At 38.5% G+C, this 17,303-nt stretch overlaps 1 protein-coding gene across 3 annotated transcripts in view; it reads right to left on the reverse strand.

The window, feature by feature from the left end:
* dock4 (dedicator of cytokinesis 4) overlaps positions 1-17,303 on the reverse strand; it is a 59,363-nt gene that overhangs the window by 17,867 nt on the left and 24,193 nt on the right. For 2 of the 3 annotated variants that reach the window (XM_056739790.1, XM_056739789.1), the window contains exons 9-22: positions 15,886-15,967; positions 14,542-14,602; positions 13,759-13,891; positions 13,196-13,284; positions 10,308-10,433; positions 9,529-9,653; positions 8,896-9,058; positions 8,666-8,772; positions 8,315-8,471; positions 7,078-7,175; positions 6,904-6,987; positions 6,354-6,454; positions 3,082-3,163; positions 2,206-2,376 (exon numbers count right to left, since the gene is read on the reverse strand). In XM_056739790.1, the coding sequence (XP_056595768.1) occupies positions 2,206-2,376; positions 3,082-3,163; positions 6,354-6,454; positions 6,904-6,987; positions 7,078-7,175; positions 8,315-8,471; positions 8,666-8,772; positions 8,896-9,058; positions 9,529-9,653; positions 10,308-10,433; positions 13,196-13,284; positions 13,759-13,891; positions 14,542-14,602; positions 15,886-15,967 (1,579 nt within the window). The remainder of the gene's footprint in view (positions 1-2,205; positions 2,377-3,081; positions 3,164-6,353; positions 6,455-6,903; positions 6,988-7,077; positions 7,176-8,314; positions 8,472-8,665; positions 8,773-8,895; positions 9,059-9,528; positions 9,654-10,307; positions 10,434-13,195; positions 13,285-13,758; positions 13,892-14,541; positions 14,603-15,885; positions 15,968-17,303) is intronic. The other variant, XM_056739791.1, reaches the window with a different exon arrangement.

Consider the following 17,303-nt stretch of genomic DNA (forward strand, 5'->3'; position numbering starts at 1 on the left):
GGTCGTCAAACAACAGATGTAACCAAAGACACTTTTTGGAGAAACACACAAAACACGCAATGCACGAATGGCCACACGCAGATATAGTGTTGACACAAATCTGGCAACCCTCCAGTCCAACAACGCATTGTTTGCTTGGCTGTATTAATTGAAATCTGCTCTCCCACTGGGCTGCCATAACAAGTACAGACCTGTGTGAAAGTTCAGTGTGGGTGTATGTGTGAACACGCATGCCAGGATTTCGCCGAGCGTGTGTGCAACCATGCTGTGCAGCCAATAGGAATCGTTGGAGTGAAATGAATCTTTGATGGCCAGAGAGACCGGCTCTGTTCTTTCAAACTCATACAGTGCGGCCGATTCTGAGCTCTGTGGGCTGTGAAAGTGTGTGTCAGTATTTTAGCATGCGCAGCGTGTGTCTGTTTGTGTACATCTAGATCGTATATTGGTTCAGTGAGCTTTGAATACTGCTTTATTAGTGTTCTGTATGAAGGACACTTTGGTGAACATGTGGGGTAGTGGAGGGTTGAGTTAAGGTGCCACCTACTTAATTCTGGATGAATTTAGTCACATGAACAATACATAGAAATGACTCATAATATTCTACTATATACTAAAATGTGAAGCGATGTTAAATCTGCCATTTATTGCCTCGCTATCGCCACCTCTGTTAGAAAAATAAAATTATGGGTAACTTTATTCCCATAAAATACTACCCAAAAGCTTCTTCTTTTCCTCTTTTGAGAAGCCACATGGTGACCTCCCCTGAAGTTTAATGATGACCTGTCTTTCAAACATTCCCTTAGTTTTTGTCTTTGATTTACAAACATTAATAATATTGCCCTTGCTTTTAAAGTATGTGAGAAATAAAAAATGACAATTCAATTTTGTATTTTTATTGCACCGTTATTACTAAATATCTTATCAATGTCGTCTTCAGTCAAAATCTGAAAACGCACTTCCGCCCTGAAATGACTATCCATCTCAAATGACGTAAGAAACAGCTGTTTCAACACGTCCAATCAATTTGCAGTGAAAAACGTAAGTCACACCCACTATTTTTCTCCTTTGCCATTCCTTTTCAGTCGGAAATGTGTCAGAATACGGAGTAAAAACACTCAAAACGTCCTGTTCATGCAGACTTTAATTTGATTTTTTTAAATATATTAAAAGCCCTGTTTTTATGCATGTCTATTTTTGTGTTTGTTTGTTGTTCATAAAACTTATAAATCACTTATAAATCATAATTAAAAGCTTACAGTTACAGTTTTGAACGCTGATGTTTTTGTGTTCGTGTTGTTGTTTTTTATCCTAAGAAAGTTATGGATTCCAGTTTTAAAGGAATAGTTTCCTTCAAAACGAATTTTTGTAAATTTAAACTTGTATTATTTTCTTTCAAAGACGAACACAAAAGAAGATATTTTGAAAAATGTTGGTATTCAAACACCGTTGGTTCCCATTAACTTCTGTTGTATGGCCAACGCAAGTCAATGGAGACAAAGATTTTTTTAAATATCTTCTTTTGTGTTCTGCAGAAGAAGGAAAGTCATAAAGGTTTGAAATGACAAGATAGTGAGTAAATAATGACAGAATTTTTATTTTGAAGGTGAACTATCCCTTTAACGCAGTCAAACTCATCCTGGTCTAAAGTGACCAAACACCTTGACCAAACAACAAACACCAAATTTTAACTTATTTAATTTAGTGAAATCAATGTAATACATCTTGGTTACATAATACACAATATTCCGTCCATAATATTTCAGATTTTTTGGATTTTTTTTGTTTCTTGTAATATCTATGAAATTATTATGATCTATTTTTCAATCAATCTTACATTATTATGAAATATATTTCTTCTATTCTTATTCATTTCCCATGGGACTTTATTTATGATAATTTTAGGATAATTTAGGGGTTTTCAAATCTCATCCATGATTTTGTTTTGTGTTCACACAGCCAGTCCCACAAGAGTCATCAACTTTTGTACCATTCCTATAAAGCAGCAAAGAAACGTAAAAAAGTAACATTTCCTATCAAATGTGAAAGTACCGTATATTCTACATTCCCAGTATGGCAGACTTACCCAAGCAGACCTAAAAATATCTATTATTCATGTTGGTGAATTGCCGATGTAAGCCATGTATATTACAAACCTACTGTAAGATGAGGGGTAAGCTGTGTCGGTGGCATGCGTGTGCATCTCACCTGTGTGTGTGTGATGGGGCTGATGCCTTTGCTCTCGTGAGACAGGAACAGATGAATAGATTTAAAGAGTTCGTGAATGGAGCAGCGAAATTCTTCCTCGTTCTGGTTTCCAGTGGCCGCCGCGTACAGACGGCGTGACTGAACGATGTACTTAAACAAATATTCAGATCCCTGCGGGCCAAACACATCAAACAGTTACTTCAATAATAATGACATTGAGGATGTCCTTCACTCCCTTGATGATGTCATTTTTCAGATTTACACTTATAGATAAAAAATACTGGAATGCATAAAGAAAAAACTTGTTTTTTAATCACACCTAGAGACATATTTTAAAAGGGTAATGTTGTCCAATTTCTAGCATTTTATCAGGAATGAATCCAAAACATCAATGACACACAAAGAGCTTCAATGGTTCAAGGTAAGAAAGTGGGAATTGCTTTCAAATAACACCTTCGAAGAGCGTAAACGAGTGTCAAGCATTTTAAGAATGTGTTTGGCTGTCCCACCGCGGATCACAAAAGCAGAACGGGCAAATAAAGAAAGAAAAGATGGACCGTTTAAAGCTAGGCCTTAAGGGAGGAAGCTAATTGCATGATGGGTAAGAAAAGACATTTCAGTGGGTTCGAGAGGCTGGGAGGTAGTACAGATGCATCAAGGGTATTCATGGCTGCTGGGGTGGAAGCTTAGAAGATCAGGACAGAAACCCAGCAGGGGGCTGGGCTTCACTTGAATATGACAGAGAAAAACGGAAAGAGAGAGAACGTATTTGGCATTTCAGCCACCCTTTGTAACATTGCTTTAAATTGGCATATTTACTGTATACATGATTATGACAACATACAGACAGGATGAAGCGTGTGTTTGCGTTCTCACCTTCAAAACCTGCTGGATCTGTTCCTGGTGCTCGGCGTCAATGATACGATCCACATACCACTTTAACACGCGAATCAAATCCCTGGGGACAAAAGCCGTGAATGTTACACCTCGAAAGCAACTAAAAAAATTCTATACATGCATGTATGTGATTACATGTTCATGTGTGAAACTGTACACAAAGATGTTTTTTGGTATAAAAGTATACAGTACTGGGTCTGTGTGCATTCGAACAGCCCAAATGTGAATAACAGGGATTTTATGGTGAAACATTTCTATTTGGCTGCGCTTTTTAATGCAACATTAGTATTACAAGCAAGATTAAAAGTGAAATAAATAAATGGAGGGAAACTGGGTCTGTTTTTAGCTTCTTGTTGATTTTGGAAGCCCATTAGGGTAATATAGCCATAAGGAGGAATATGTTAACATTAACCACAAGTGAATGCAATTAATGTTAAACACAGCGTGACAACATCACGCCCAAATATTGAATTTTAAATCTAATTAGATTTTAATGAAACCAATTGTAACGCTTCACACGTCTAAAAATATGTTTCTGATTGCTTTATTTTTTAAGCAGGTGTTTTGGGAATGAGCTTTCTTAAATGAGATATTTTAACAAACTCTGATATCTGTTAGTATACATATTTTGGCTACAATAAAAGCATTCACTTTGCTTAGCTTGGGTTCACTTCAATTCACTTCCCTCCAAATCACCTCCCTTCCATTTGCTTGGCTTTCTTTTCGATTCGCTTTCTCTTCAAATAAGTTCCCTTCCATTCACCACTATTCAATTCACTTTCACATTAAAATCACTTTCCTTCCATTCTTTTTCCTTCGATTAGCTTTCCTTCGCCTCGCTTGTGAATCCTTTAACCGCTCTTCAATTCACCTTCCCTTTGAATCAATTTCCTTTCGATTAACTTTCTCTTTTAATAAATTCCCTTCGATTCGCTTTCCCTTCGATTCGCTTTCCCTTCGATTCGCTTTCCCTTCGATTCGCTTTCCCTTCGATTCGCTTTCCCTTCGATTCGCTTTCCCTTCGATTCGCTTTCCCTTCGATTCGCTTTCCCTTCGATTCGCTTTGCCTTCGATTCGCTTTGCCTTCGATTCGCTTTGCCTTCGATTCGCTTTGCCTTCGATTCGCTTTGCCTTCGATTCGCTTTGCCTTCGATTCGCTTTGCCTTCGATTCGCTTTGCCTTCGATTCGCTTTGCCTTCGATTCGCTTTGCCTTCGATTCGCTTTGCCTTCGATTCGCTTTCCTTTTGATTCGCAGGAACATTTGATTCGCAGGAACATGATCACGAATGCTGGAACGGGATCAGAAAGTTTGGAGCACCTACCCTTCCAAAGGTCTCTGCACGCCACTATTACCATCAATTCAATTGCAGTATGGTTCAGATACTGCAAGAATACAGCCTGAAACTAACAGTCTCTCATCTAGACTGCAAATTAACCTCAGTCCGTATTTCAGCCTGCTGTGAGACAGAGTGTTGTGTCGAGATATGTGTGTGAAGACAGGTTTGCTTGTACTTGAGAGCCAAATGTTTGATAACGCACTCACAATATAGTGTAACATCTCCAAGCAAGCTTGAAGTCAATAAAAATAAATAAAACAAACACTAATGTTTAAATTTGAATTCTAACAATGTCCACAAATCTGGTTTTGAGGACCCCTGCACATCAATACACAGAAATCCACACGCAAGAAAAAAATCTGGATTATTTAGCATGTCTCACAAATAAAAGAGAAAAAGAGAAACTTAAAGAAAGACATCATAAGACTCTCAAAACGCTGGACATGAGTGACATGAACAGTGCGAGAACGGGCAGATTTGCAACCCACCCACGTTCACCTCAGATCTGACATGATGCTCCACACCTCAGTGCATCACAGAAGAGAGAACACATCACTGCCCACACACACACAACGCAACACACGCCTCATTACCGACACCATAACGCACCACACACAGCAAAGACGAGAGGTGAGCCAGTGAGAATGATAGGAAGAAAAACATCAGGAGAGATTGCAGCCTACCAGAGAATAGGCATTCAAGGTTTAGATAGGTAAAAGGTCAAACGACACATCAACTTATTGTGTCGTTGTGCATCCCCTTGCAGACCAGGTAAAGTGCAGTTAAATTAAAGATGAAAGCAACACTAGGCTGTGCTTTGGACTTGACATACATCTTAATCTAGAATGGGAGACCAGTCGAAACCAAACTGAGAAGTACTATACTACAGTACTGACCAGGGCTAGTTGTCCCACTTTTTATTCCACTGAATATTCCTCTGGATGGGTTTATTAGTCCATTTAGACACGGTTACACAAAGAGTATTAATACTTATAAACAATTTTATGTAAAATCAAGGCATGTTGTTGTAGTATATGGGTCAAGTTGTCACAATCATTAAACAAGCCTACTCATACAGTAGCTTCTTAAAGGTCCAGTGTATGAAATTTAGTGCCATCTAGTGGTGAGGTTGCGAATTGCAACCAACTGCTCACTCCACCCGTCCCTTTCAAAGCACTACGGTAGCTGATCCAGGACTAAGATGTTGTCACATTTTCGCTTCTTGGCTGAAGGAGATAACATATTTACGAAATGCGCCCTGTGGAGCATTTTGTCCGTGTAGGGCTACTGTGGAAACAACATGACGAATTCCATGGCTGTGTCCCAATTCGGAGGCTGCGTTCTTCGAAGGCTGCATTTTAAGACCGATTGCGTCACAGCAGCACGACTGAAGGCTGGTAAGGCTGTCCCGATTCAAAGGTTGCTTTAAATGCAGCCCAAAATGCGACCTTATTTCCGTGGGTTTTTAAGGATAGAACGAATGTATTCCTTGGCTATCCCAAGATTCATTTCGCGCCTGTAAGGGCTTGAAATTTTAAAACAATCATTCAAAACTTTAGTTAAATTAAAGTATCTAATTCACAAAAACGGTCCATTTCAGTGTCTTAATATTATATATGATGTTGTTCATTAACATTATTGGTGGATTATTGTGTTTTAAATTTCTAAGGTTGGTTAATTTAATATACTGTTGGGCTGTTTTAATCTACATAAACGTGTCATGTTTTTCTGGCTCCGTATTTGTTTAAAAAAGTCAGAAACGTCACTGCTGTGTCCTGCTGCTGTCACCACACCTAAGAAGATCACCAATTATTCACAATAAAAACGCCACACAAGCTCCAATATTTCTGCACGTCTGAATGTTTTTTCCAACTCTTTTCTATTTGTGGATGTTGTTCATGCATTGCCTTTACCTGTAGGAGAGAGCGCCGGCGAAGTGATTCTCAATATAGTTGTCCATAACAGGTTTAAAGAGCTGGAATTTGCTGTCCTGCAGCAAATTTATAACATGCACCTGTGTGGAAATGGACAAATCAACCTCTTGTTTAGCCCATATGTGTGCTTTACTTCATACATCAATTACACATATGATTTATGCTTAGTTGTACAAATGGGCACAACTGACCAATCAGAATCAAGTATTTTAGCAAGGCTGTGTGATAATGTAAACTGTATGTACTTTGTTTCACCCGTTATAAGTACAGGAGTCGGATTGTAAGCATGCAAGAGGAGTCTAAGATGGATTTCATGAGTTGCCATATTTGGCATGTAACCGTGGTAACACAGAGATGAGGAAGGCAACTTGTACTCATTTAATGCCTGAACCTGTCCTCTGGCAGAGGAGATGGATGAGTCTGTATGAGTTTGCAGTCAAAATATGTAAAGTATCTCTAGAAACTCCAAAATAAAGAGCAAATGCAGTTTCTCAACTTTATACGTTCAGATTCATAAAGTTTGACTCACCAAGCAGTCAAACACTTTCAGCCCAAACCGCTGGGGACTTTCATCTAAAATACCAAACAATGTGTCTAGGGTGTCCTGCAAAAACTTTAAAGAGATCAATTGTTAGATGAAGACTAAATTTGATTATTTTGGAGAACACAACGCTATTTCAACAGTTTGAAAATGAGTTTATACTTTAACAATCTCAGTTCCGTCGATATCCTTCATTTTGGCGAGACAGTCGATGATTCTGTCTGGATGGACTCTCCATTTCAGCAAATCCAACATGTCACCTGCAAGCGATGAAAGAATGAACTGTAACTTTCTTGCAACTTGTAAGCAACTTGACCTTAACATGTAATGGATTGGATAAAACGATGTAAATGCATTCGTGAAAATATTTGAAATGTTTTAACTTCACGTAAGTGATTTGGTTAATATTTCACAATGAACTAACTAATAACTTCAAACTGCATACAGTAAACCGCAAAACACTCTGCCCTCAAAAACCCTTAAGCTTGAGACTGAATTTAGAGTGGATATAACTTCATCCGTGTCTTTGGTTAAATAACAGCCAGATGGCCGTTGATATGTGTGCAGTTGGGTGAAGGCACGGCAGAGCCGCAGAGATGCCGGGCGAAGCTCCAAGGTCAACAGAGGCAGGTGTGGACTCAGCCCACTGTGATCTCCCGTACAAACGCAGCCGGTACGACCGCTCGACTTCTGCCACTGTTACCATGACATTCACCTTCTGAGGGGCTCAGATCAATACATCACAATATCAAGGGTCACGAAGGAGGACGGGGCCATATGGCACTGCACACTGCAGGAACATTCCACAAATATGATGCTCTTTGTTGTCCTCTGATTTGTTTTTTTAAATATTCAAGGCTCAAATACACATACCACGTTTACCATTTTTCAAAGTTTGATAAATTGTTTATATACATAAAAATAAATAGTATAAAAATGAGCTAATTTTAAAAACCATGGGGGCAATCCCAAGGTCATGGATTCAATGTTCAATTTTCTGGAAATGCATTCAATTTCATCAAATGTCTGTATGTCCCCTTAAAATGAACATTTTAGTCTATCCCACCTCAGAATTCTTTGTTAAATGTTCTAACTTTTAGACCCTTCCTACACCAAAAAAAACAAATAATCTCCCTCTATTCGGTTTACACAAGATGTAGTGAGGAACACCTTGGAGCATCATTTGGAGTATAGTTCATGTGCGTAGTACAAACTGTGTAGGAGTTATGCAGCAAATTTTTATACATAAAGTTAGAAAACTGGTGTTAAAAAGACCTCATGAGCCTCATAGTAAGCTAGATCAAAACTTAAGTTTATAAGCTTATAACCCAGACAAAATCATCTTGATATTAGACTTTAATGGCAAACCGTAGAGAAAACACGGATAAACTAAACTCACCGTTCTGAGTGAGTTTAGTCGAGCAGAGTGAAGACTGGATCCAAAACGACTCTTTGCTGTTTTTTATAGTCTGGTTGTTCCCTGGCAGGATGCTGGCTTTGGAAGAAGGCAGTCTGAGGTACCGAGCAGGATCTTGAAGATCGGCAGTTTCCTCACACTGATATGAATCAGAAAATACATACTATTATTAGCACTTTTTAAATGACATAATATATATAGGCAGGTGCACTAAGACAGAGAATGAAATGCAGACACACTGATAAAAAGACAAGACACAGACGCACACAAAGCTCAAAAAAAGAAACACAGACACACAGAGACGGAGATGCACAGAGCGCACAGGGACGGTACCTTGTGGACAATAAGCTCATGTGTCCCATCGGGCAGTGGTCTCCCATCCTCCTGCATCAGAGGGACAAAAGAGAAGCCAAAAAGCTTCTTCTCTCCTTTCTCCTTTGCTGTATGAACAGAGAGGAGCAGTTTTAAAATTGATCAATAAAACGAAGGTCTTGAATCTTCGTCAAAATGCCGAAAAACAACTGGATTAAAAATCAATTCTTAAGATTAAAGTTCAGTCTTACTGGAGCAGTGCCTGAGCTCAAAGCGCAAGTGTGTGCCGTGAAACATCTCCAGCGGAATGGGTAGTTTGACCTGTTCGGCCCAGCGAGGGCTGTTACTGTGATACAGGACAAAAGACCGGTGCTCGTCCTCCCCTGGCTCCCCGGAGCCACAGCAAACTAGACCCTGAGAGAGAGAGAGAGAGAGAGAGAGAGAGAGAGAGAGAGAGAGAGAGAGAGACAGAGAGAGAGATAAGCTCCTTCTACAGTATAAGTGCTGTTATAGGTGTTAAAGAAAACATGCAATTGAAATTGACCTCCATTACATAGTCAAAATATTTCTGGTTATTCTGTGCATGAGTCATCATTGCATGTTAACGTAAAGCACTTTTTCTTTGAAAAATTACTTGTCTGCATTCTGCTGCAAGCTAAGCCAATACAATTACATCCAGACAGAAAATTGGTTTATTCCAAATACTTATTGTTAAATCACAAAAATGTATTTGAAATTCATTCTTAATGTTTTATGTAGCTACTATGTGTTATGTTAAAATACTCTAAGCAGCATCAAGGCAAAATCAGCTCATTTTCCAAATAAATGGGGCGGGGCCATTTGTTCGTCAACCAATCACAGATGGGGCGGCGCAAGAGTTCTACCTTAAGAACTTGCCCATCACCTCCCAGCAGATATACGGTGACCTCCACGTTACGAGCCACGCTTTTCCCACCTTTCTCAAATTCCCCTCTCTCCAAGGTCACGTAGATGTCATTTCTTACTTCACCTGCAATGGTGAGCAGAGATCAGTGTCTGGCTTTTTATCACATTGACAACACAGAACGTGTGTTAGCTAAAGCTGTCGAATACCCACTGAGATGTCTAAACCACAACAAACATTTCTAATTGCTCTGTCAACACATATTTCCCCATGTTGCCGAAGTGACCAATCACAATCTGAGAGTAAATAAAATGTGGCTGCCCTGGTGCTTTGTGGGGGAAAATTCATGTAACAGTCCATAAAAACAAAGAGCAAAAACATTCAGTAGATATAAATTCAATACTAATGTATACTCATAGAAAGTTTGCTAAATGAACCCATCAATATTAGTTTTTAAAAGGCAACTTTTTCTACTTTAGCTAAAATAACTGCTAAAACCAGCCTAAGCTGGTTAGCTGGCCTCGCAGCCTGGTCTTAGCTGGTTAAGCAAGTTGGTTTTTTTTCATTTTTTTGTTGGTCAAGCTGGTTTTACCTGTTCAGGCTGGACAACCATAACCAAGTGAACACCAACCTGCCCAAGCTGGAAACTTGCTGGTCTTAGCTGGTTTAAGATGGAAGCCCCCCGGGTTTTGCTGGTTTAAGCTGTTTTTTAGGGACAGCTAGCTAGTGAAGCTAGCTAACGTTTATCTTTTAATAACCAGCAAAATGCTTTTATCTCACCTGGAATGATGATATCAGAGAAACCCAGTTTTTTGGTGATGGAGACGTTCCGCGAGAAGAGCCGCATGTAATCCTTACGAATCTGCTCCATATCTCCATGTAAAAGCTGGAGAGAAACATTTAAACCTACAAAACAAAGACAAAATAACTTAAGCTCGTGCAATAACATCTGAGCGTTTGAAAGACCACAACCGCAAGAATGTTTGACAACAGAAATAGCCATAAAGAACAAAATCCTGATATATTTATAAGGAAGTAAAATGAAGTATGATATGCAACTGAAACGAATGTGATGTGATGTAAATCTATATAAACATACAGATCGTGTCAAATCTCATTGGTTCTTGTGTGATTTGTGACAAAACACATTTAGAACAACTAGTTATGTGAGTCATTCTCACAGAAACAAGATCCCAAACGTGACATTTCACTTTAACCCACTAGAATCTTGCTGAGCCCAGCATGACACAACATGATATCATTTTAAATGTGCCAAAGAATTCATTGATACAATATGTTAAATTGTTCTCCGATATCTACATAAAAGGTATGTAGATTTATTAGGTGCCAAAATGATCCAGAAACGGTTTTACATGTCCATTTACATCGCCAGGACTTGTGCCTTAAATAAAAAGGTCTGTTATTACCTTATTTGGAAGGGTCATGAATATTAATGTTGAGCTCTTCTCTGATTGGCTGAGGGTTGAAAATGTCAGGCGTGAAATGGAAGAAGTGGATAAGATCACTGCTTACTGCTTGCGGCAGTATCAAAACGCTGAGCGAATCCTGCTTGATATTGTCCCAGGTTCAAAAAACTGTCCCTTTAACTTTCGTCACGTGTCTCTCGCTGCTCTGTGCTTCAAATTGCATTGCAAACAACAATAAACAACGCTTAAGGGGAATATGAACTTGCACGTTACACATCAGACACTTCAGACTTTATAACTGTGCAGCTCGCGCGGTTTAAAGAGTACATGTTTGAGGCTCACAATATGTCATTTCCACGTACAGACTTCTTATTATTCATCTATGCCTAGTTAAATACAGTTTCCATTCTACGGCACCTTTAATATAAAATGACTCGTTTAATTTCAACTGAAAGGAGGAAGTCAAACACATCTGGGATGGCATGAGGATGAGTAAATAATGAGACAATTTTCATTTTTGGGTGAACTATCCGTTTAAATTTAAACAATAATCCAAGAACACCACAGCAACACACACATAACAGGTGCATTGTGGGTACTTTTCCAGTTTTGTGTTGCTAGCATAAAGATGAGACACTTAGTAGGCACACAGGTGAGCGTATAACCTCTAGAAACATTCTCCGCAGCTCTGAAAGCAACGGCTTCATTATGGTTTCATAATGTATTCAGAGGAAGCTGCCCACATGAGTGAAATCACCACCAAGTCCATTCATTTCCAAACCACTTAGCAGATGATGTGCACGGCAAAGCAGTTATTATGTAACTACTACCGCACCACCTCCACAAAACATGGCACCAACAGCACAACACAATGCGCTCAAAGACCCCCATGTTTTTTTGTTCCTTTATTTATATGCTTGTTTTTAAGTCTTGCAACGAAATCAACGATTGCAATTTCACCTTTTATCCATGCGATTAGCTATTGTGAGATTGCTAATCTTAAGTGATGGCTGTGCCATGTTAAGGAGGCTATTATTTGATCATGGTGTCCTCAATCGATACGACACTGAAGTCGCCAATTATAAATAGCTGCTAATGATAAGCGGATAAAAACAAACTCATTTGTCGTTATTGAATTATCAAAGCCATCCAGATTACTCGTTTGACAACGGATTAGATATGGTAAATGTATTTTTGGTCATCGAAGCCACCCACCACACCCTACCAACCACCTAGAACACCCTAGCAACAGCAAAGCAACAAGTAAAAAGCCACTCACTATACTTTTTCAGCTACATAGCAACACCCTAGCATCCAAATTCAATATATTTCTGAAATGAAATCCACCAAAAAGTTACAGACAGCACCTTTAAAAAAAAGAATTGTCAGTTTTGATGTAATGGTGACCAAAGCCATTGGAAGAGAGAGTTGCGTCAACTTCGTTGACTCCAATGGAACGGTTCATGGAGGCTCCGAATAGTTCCCGGAAGTAACTAGTAACGCATGGCACTGCGACTAAACAGACCAACTGAGGTAACCTTCTAACCCATGTAAAGAAATAAAGCATTAAAAGAGAAAACATAACTTCCTGGCACTATCTGAAGGCTCCATGAATCACGTGACACAGGCTCTCAATAGTTCCCAGAAGTTACTAGTTACGTATGGAGCTTCGACTAAACAGACGCTCCAGCGCTTTGGACTTCCGTTGGCAGAACTCTCTCTCAATGGCTCGGATGGTGATTAAGAAATTAATAAAGCCCCGCCCCTTCATGAATAGCTATCACAGTTTCACAATGTTCGACTCAAAAATAAGCTTTTTACAAATGTTTTTTTGGAATTCTTATGAAAGAATGTGAGTCAAAAGCCGCAAACAAAGTCTTTGAGTCACGCAAACGTCACAAAGACAAAGGCATGCGAGGAACATCCCTGCTTGGCCTCTCTGTTGAATTCACATCTGTGAATGTTTGACTGAAGACTGCTGTGGTTTGCTGCTCAGAACTGTTGCTAGGAGAGACCAGAGTATTTCTCTGTTAAGTGTTCTGCTATTTATATCTTAAGAGAGAGAAAAAGAAAATCTGCAGCATGATTCAGTACAATTTGAATGCCTTAATGAAATGGATTGCTTGGTGGAACAACAAAACTTTTAACAGATGAATGCTGTTGCTATGAAAGACGACATTTTCTTGAAAGAGTAATTCACCTAGAAATTGCATTTCTCAATGTCAGTCAAAAACACCTTACCTGTATTGGAGCCAATATGGCTGTATCGAGAGCTGACCTTCCTGATGATGTTGTCATGGATTTGGGACCACTCGCTTTCCGTGTTGCATCTGCAAATACGATGCAATACATTTAAAGCAACATTTTCGGTTTGTGATGAATTATTTTAACTTTAAAAAAGGATTCGCTACTGCATACTCCAGACTGCTAGGTGGGGATCATTGTTATTTTTGTTTTAATCGATTAAAACTGTTTCTGTTTTTTTTAAATCAAATAAAATAAGGGCATAACAATTATTCGAAAAACTTTACATCACTTTATATCTGAGGTAGGGCTGTTCAACAATTACAAACGTTTGTGTTTACATAATATATGTCTTTGCACTGTGCATATTTATTTTGAATTCATGAACACATACACATACATGTGTAGAATTTAGGAAATATCTGCATGTATATATTTATATATAATTGAAAGTAAACATAGACACTTTTTCATTTGAGTATGTGTTTATTAATTCAAAATTAATATGCATAATATGCAAAATTAATATGCAGATGCATAACTCTGTTTGAGATACTCACGAGTAGATCTTCAGCAAGTGGTCATCCTTGAAGTCAGCTGTCAACAGCTCGGCCACGCTAATCACGGCACAACCATATGGACGCTTGTATTGCGTGTTACTCACGCTCTTCTTCTCGCCTGCGACCATTCTCCCTGTGAACACATACATCATAACTCATACGTTCATACTTTATACGAATAAACATGAAGTTCAGATGAATATAATCAAACTAAACAAAAAATCTCAATGTGATTAAGGCATATTCTGCCCCAAAGAACACATAGCACTGTCTGAAGCTTGATATAGTTTAATAGATATTACATCAGCCGTTTCTTACCCAGAAACTTGCGTCAGTTATATGTAGCTCTTACGGCAGAATAATTCAACAAAGACCTTCAACAAAGATCTTGATCGTTGAAACACAAAGACATACCGGCCGACAAACACTTCCCAGGCCACAGTGACATGAATAACACACATGCAAATGAGCATTAATCTACACCGCAACATCACAGTTCTGCACCGGCGCAGGCCATGCACGCAGTGACGACAGACCGCTACACAGACACACAGGTGACGTTTACAGACAAAGACGCCATCGTGGTCACAATTGATTTGAGGTGGCCTGTCATTCAGCCCTCATAATGCTGCCAAAGCCGTGGACTCACTTGTAGGATTACATTTTTAAAATGCACAGAATGTTTTAAACCATGTTGGGGATTAATGTGAGGTTCTAGGACACATGAAGGCGTTATGACAGGTCACACGGCGACAACAGTGGTGTGCATCCAACAGCTCTTACCTATTCTAAAAATATGAGCTACAACATACACATCTTTGCGAAGATCGCTACTTCCCAAATCCTTGAAAAAAAGACAAATGTTTTGTTGAGCACAATATTTGTGATCCACTTCTGTCAAATCCAGGTTTAAGTCGCATCATGTAATTATGAGATAGAAATGTAGTCATACATTTTGAAATATAGTGTATGTATAGAAAATTGCGATAAAAATGTAGCGATAGCCCTAGAAATGACAAAAATTGTGTGTTTATTGCTGAAAATGTATATTGCATGAAATTATAAGATTTCGAATTTTCATTTATTATGATACATACTGAAATAAATAATTTTATTGACACTACGAAAAATATGAAATAAATCCTACTAAACATTGATTTCGATCTTTGACATATGTGACCATGGACGACAAAACCAGTCTTAGGGTTCTATTTTGTTGAAATTGAGATTTGTACATCATATGAAAGCTGAAGAAATAAGCTTTCTATTGATATAGGGTTTGTTAGGATAGGACACTACCTGGCGGAACAAAACTATTTACAAAAATATCCAAATATTGAGAAAATCGCCTTTGAAGTTGTTAATCTGAGGCACTGTAGCAGGCCATCCACTCACAAAAATAAAGTCTTTATACATATACAGTAGGAAATTTATAAAATATCTTCATGGAATATGATCTTTACTAACCATCCTAATGATTTTTCGCAAAAAAAAAAATATTTTTAATAAATTTAATAGATTACTAAAAATGTTCCTGTGCTCCTTAAGACTGGTTTTGTTGTCCTGGGTCACATATTCTTACTCAGTCAATAAATCAAAGACATAGAGATATAAAGATTATATATATATATATATATGATATAAAGATAAAGGTTATATTTCTCAGAATGTTCTTAATATAATGTTGGATCATTTTTGTGAATCACAAAAAATTACTTTTCTTGCTGGGTTTCCACAGACAGGATCACATTTACTTAAAACCAAACAACTCAAAACCTTCGCAGTTTTACTTCTACTATTAAAAGGCTGAAACACAATATAGCTCTATATTAATAAATACTGTCTAATAAGAAAACATCCATCAATTGAAAAAAAATCATTCAGTACAATAAATAAATAAAATAATCATCATCACAAACCGAAATCATTTAATCCCGACTGTATGGTTCACATACAAAATTCCAAATATATATATGTTAAAAGATTTATTCAAGGATATCCATCCCACAAGAAAAACAAATCTCAGCTCTTTATCGACAGCCAAACCAGATCCTCTCGATGCTGAAATAAACAAACAAAAAAGCTCAAGGACACACCCTTGGTGTGCTCCGAAAACGCCATACTTACAACGAAGAGTGTACACTGTCTCTCGGTCTTCTCAGGGGACTTGGGTAACCCCTGCTTATTCAAGCGCACAAAGAACCTCTCACTATAATAGAGAAACGGAGAGAGAGACAGTCAGGCGGGTTCATCTCAGGTGTGTTAAAGCATGTGGTAATACAGTTGAAGTGCTGTTAGCTTAAGTGTGTGTGTGTGTGTTAGCGGGTTTCCTCCGACGCCTGTGCTCGGTAATTAAGTAAAGGCCCGTTGAGGCTCGGTATCTCCTAGTCGTTCTCCGTCACTTTCGCTAAGTGCCCTGGGGCTTCACTCGTTCTGAATAATTTACACGAGAAGGGGCGCCTGAACAGCACACCCCCTAACATCAACGACGAGGGAGAAAAACAGACAGAAAGCGATGAAAAATTCAGCGAATGTGTCAAGGCTTTACTTCCATCAAGGATGTGAAACTAAAGCAGCCCTCCGGCTGATGCATTTAAATCCACAGAGGTGCAGTATTGACATTGTACAAGAATCAAATTGTGGATATTTGTTACCCTTGGTTGTATAACGTCATGTTATATTGTGATGATGGCGTCATACAGCTTGAGGTTTGCATGCTAATGAATGACTTGGAGAAGGCTTGTAGACGTATTTCATATAGCTGCAGGGAATGTTGCGATTTATAATTCATGGTTTCTCAGTCTGACCAAACCTACTGTAGTTTTGAAGGAGTATACAGTTTTTGTAGGATTTGGTGAAAAATGGACAAAGTACGTCAGCAAGTTGACATTTGGCTGTCATGGACAAGGGGTAGTCAATCATGCCATGGTGCGTTTGAATTTTTAAAGGGATAGTTCACCCCAAAATAAAGAATATGGCGTCATTTTCTCACCCTCTAGTCATGCCTGTATGACTTTCTTCTGCAGAACACAAAAGAAGATATTTTGAAGAATGTAGGTAACCAAACAATATTGAACCCCATTGACTTGACTCCCATCGACTCAAAATACTTTATCTTCTTTTGTTGTCCAAAGAAGAAAGAGTTGTATACAAGTTTTGAACAAAATGATGTTGAATAATTGATGACAGTATCTTTTTTGTGAACTGTCCCTTAAAGGACAACACCACTTCCCTCTAAAAGCAACAGCACACCCAAAATTGACCTATCGGTAAGCCCCTCCCCTCAAACACAGATGAGTCAATGAAATTGTTTATGAGTTGCACGTGGACCGGAACTCTGACAACTCGGTTTCAGAGCCATAGAGAAACATTGATCCAAAGCTCTTTAATGCATTTAATGCATTTAATGATGTTTTATGCTACAAAAATTATACAAGGATGTGCCTGGGGTTCTTGTAACACTTGAATCGTCCTTGACGACAAAGTGTGACCAAAATTTACCCAAAACAACTTTGGACAAGGTTTTCACACTGACAGCTGCCATT

This window comes from Triplophysa dalaica, chromosome 24 (genome assembly GCF_015846415.1).
Source record: "Triplophysa dalaica isolate WHDGS20190420 chromosome 24, ASM1584641v1, whole genome shotgun sequence".
Classification (NCBI taxonomy): domain Eukaryota; kingdom Metazoa; phylum Chordata; class Actinopteri; order Cypriniformes; family Nemacheilidae; genus Triplophysa; species Triplophysa dalaica.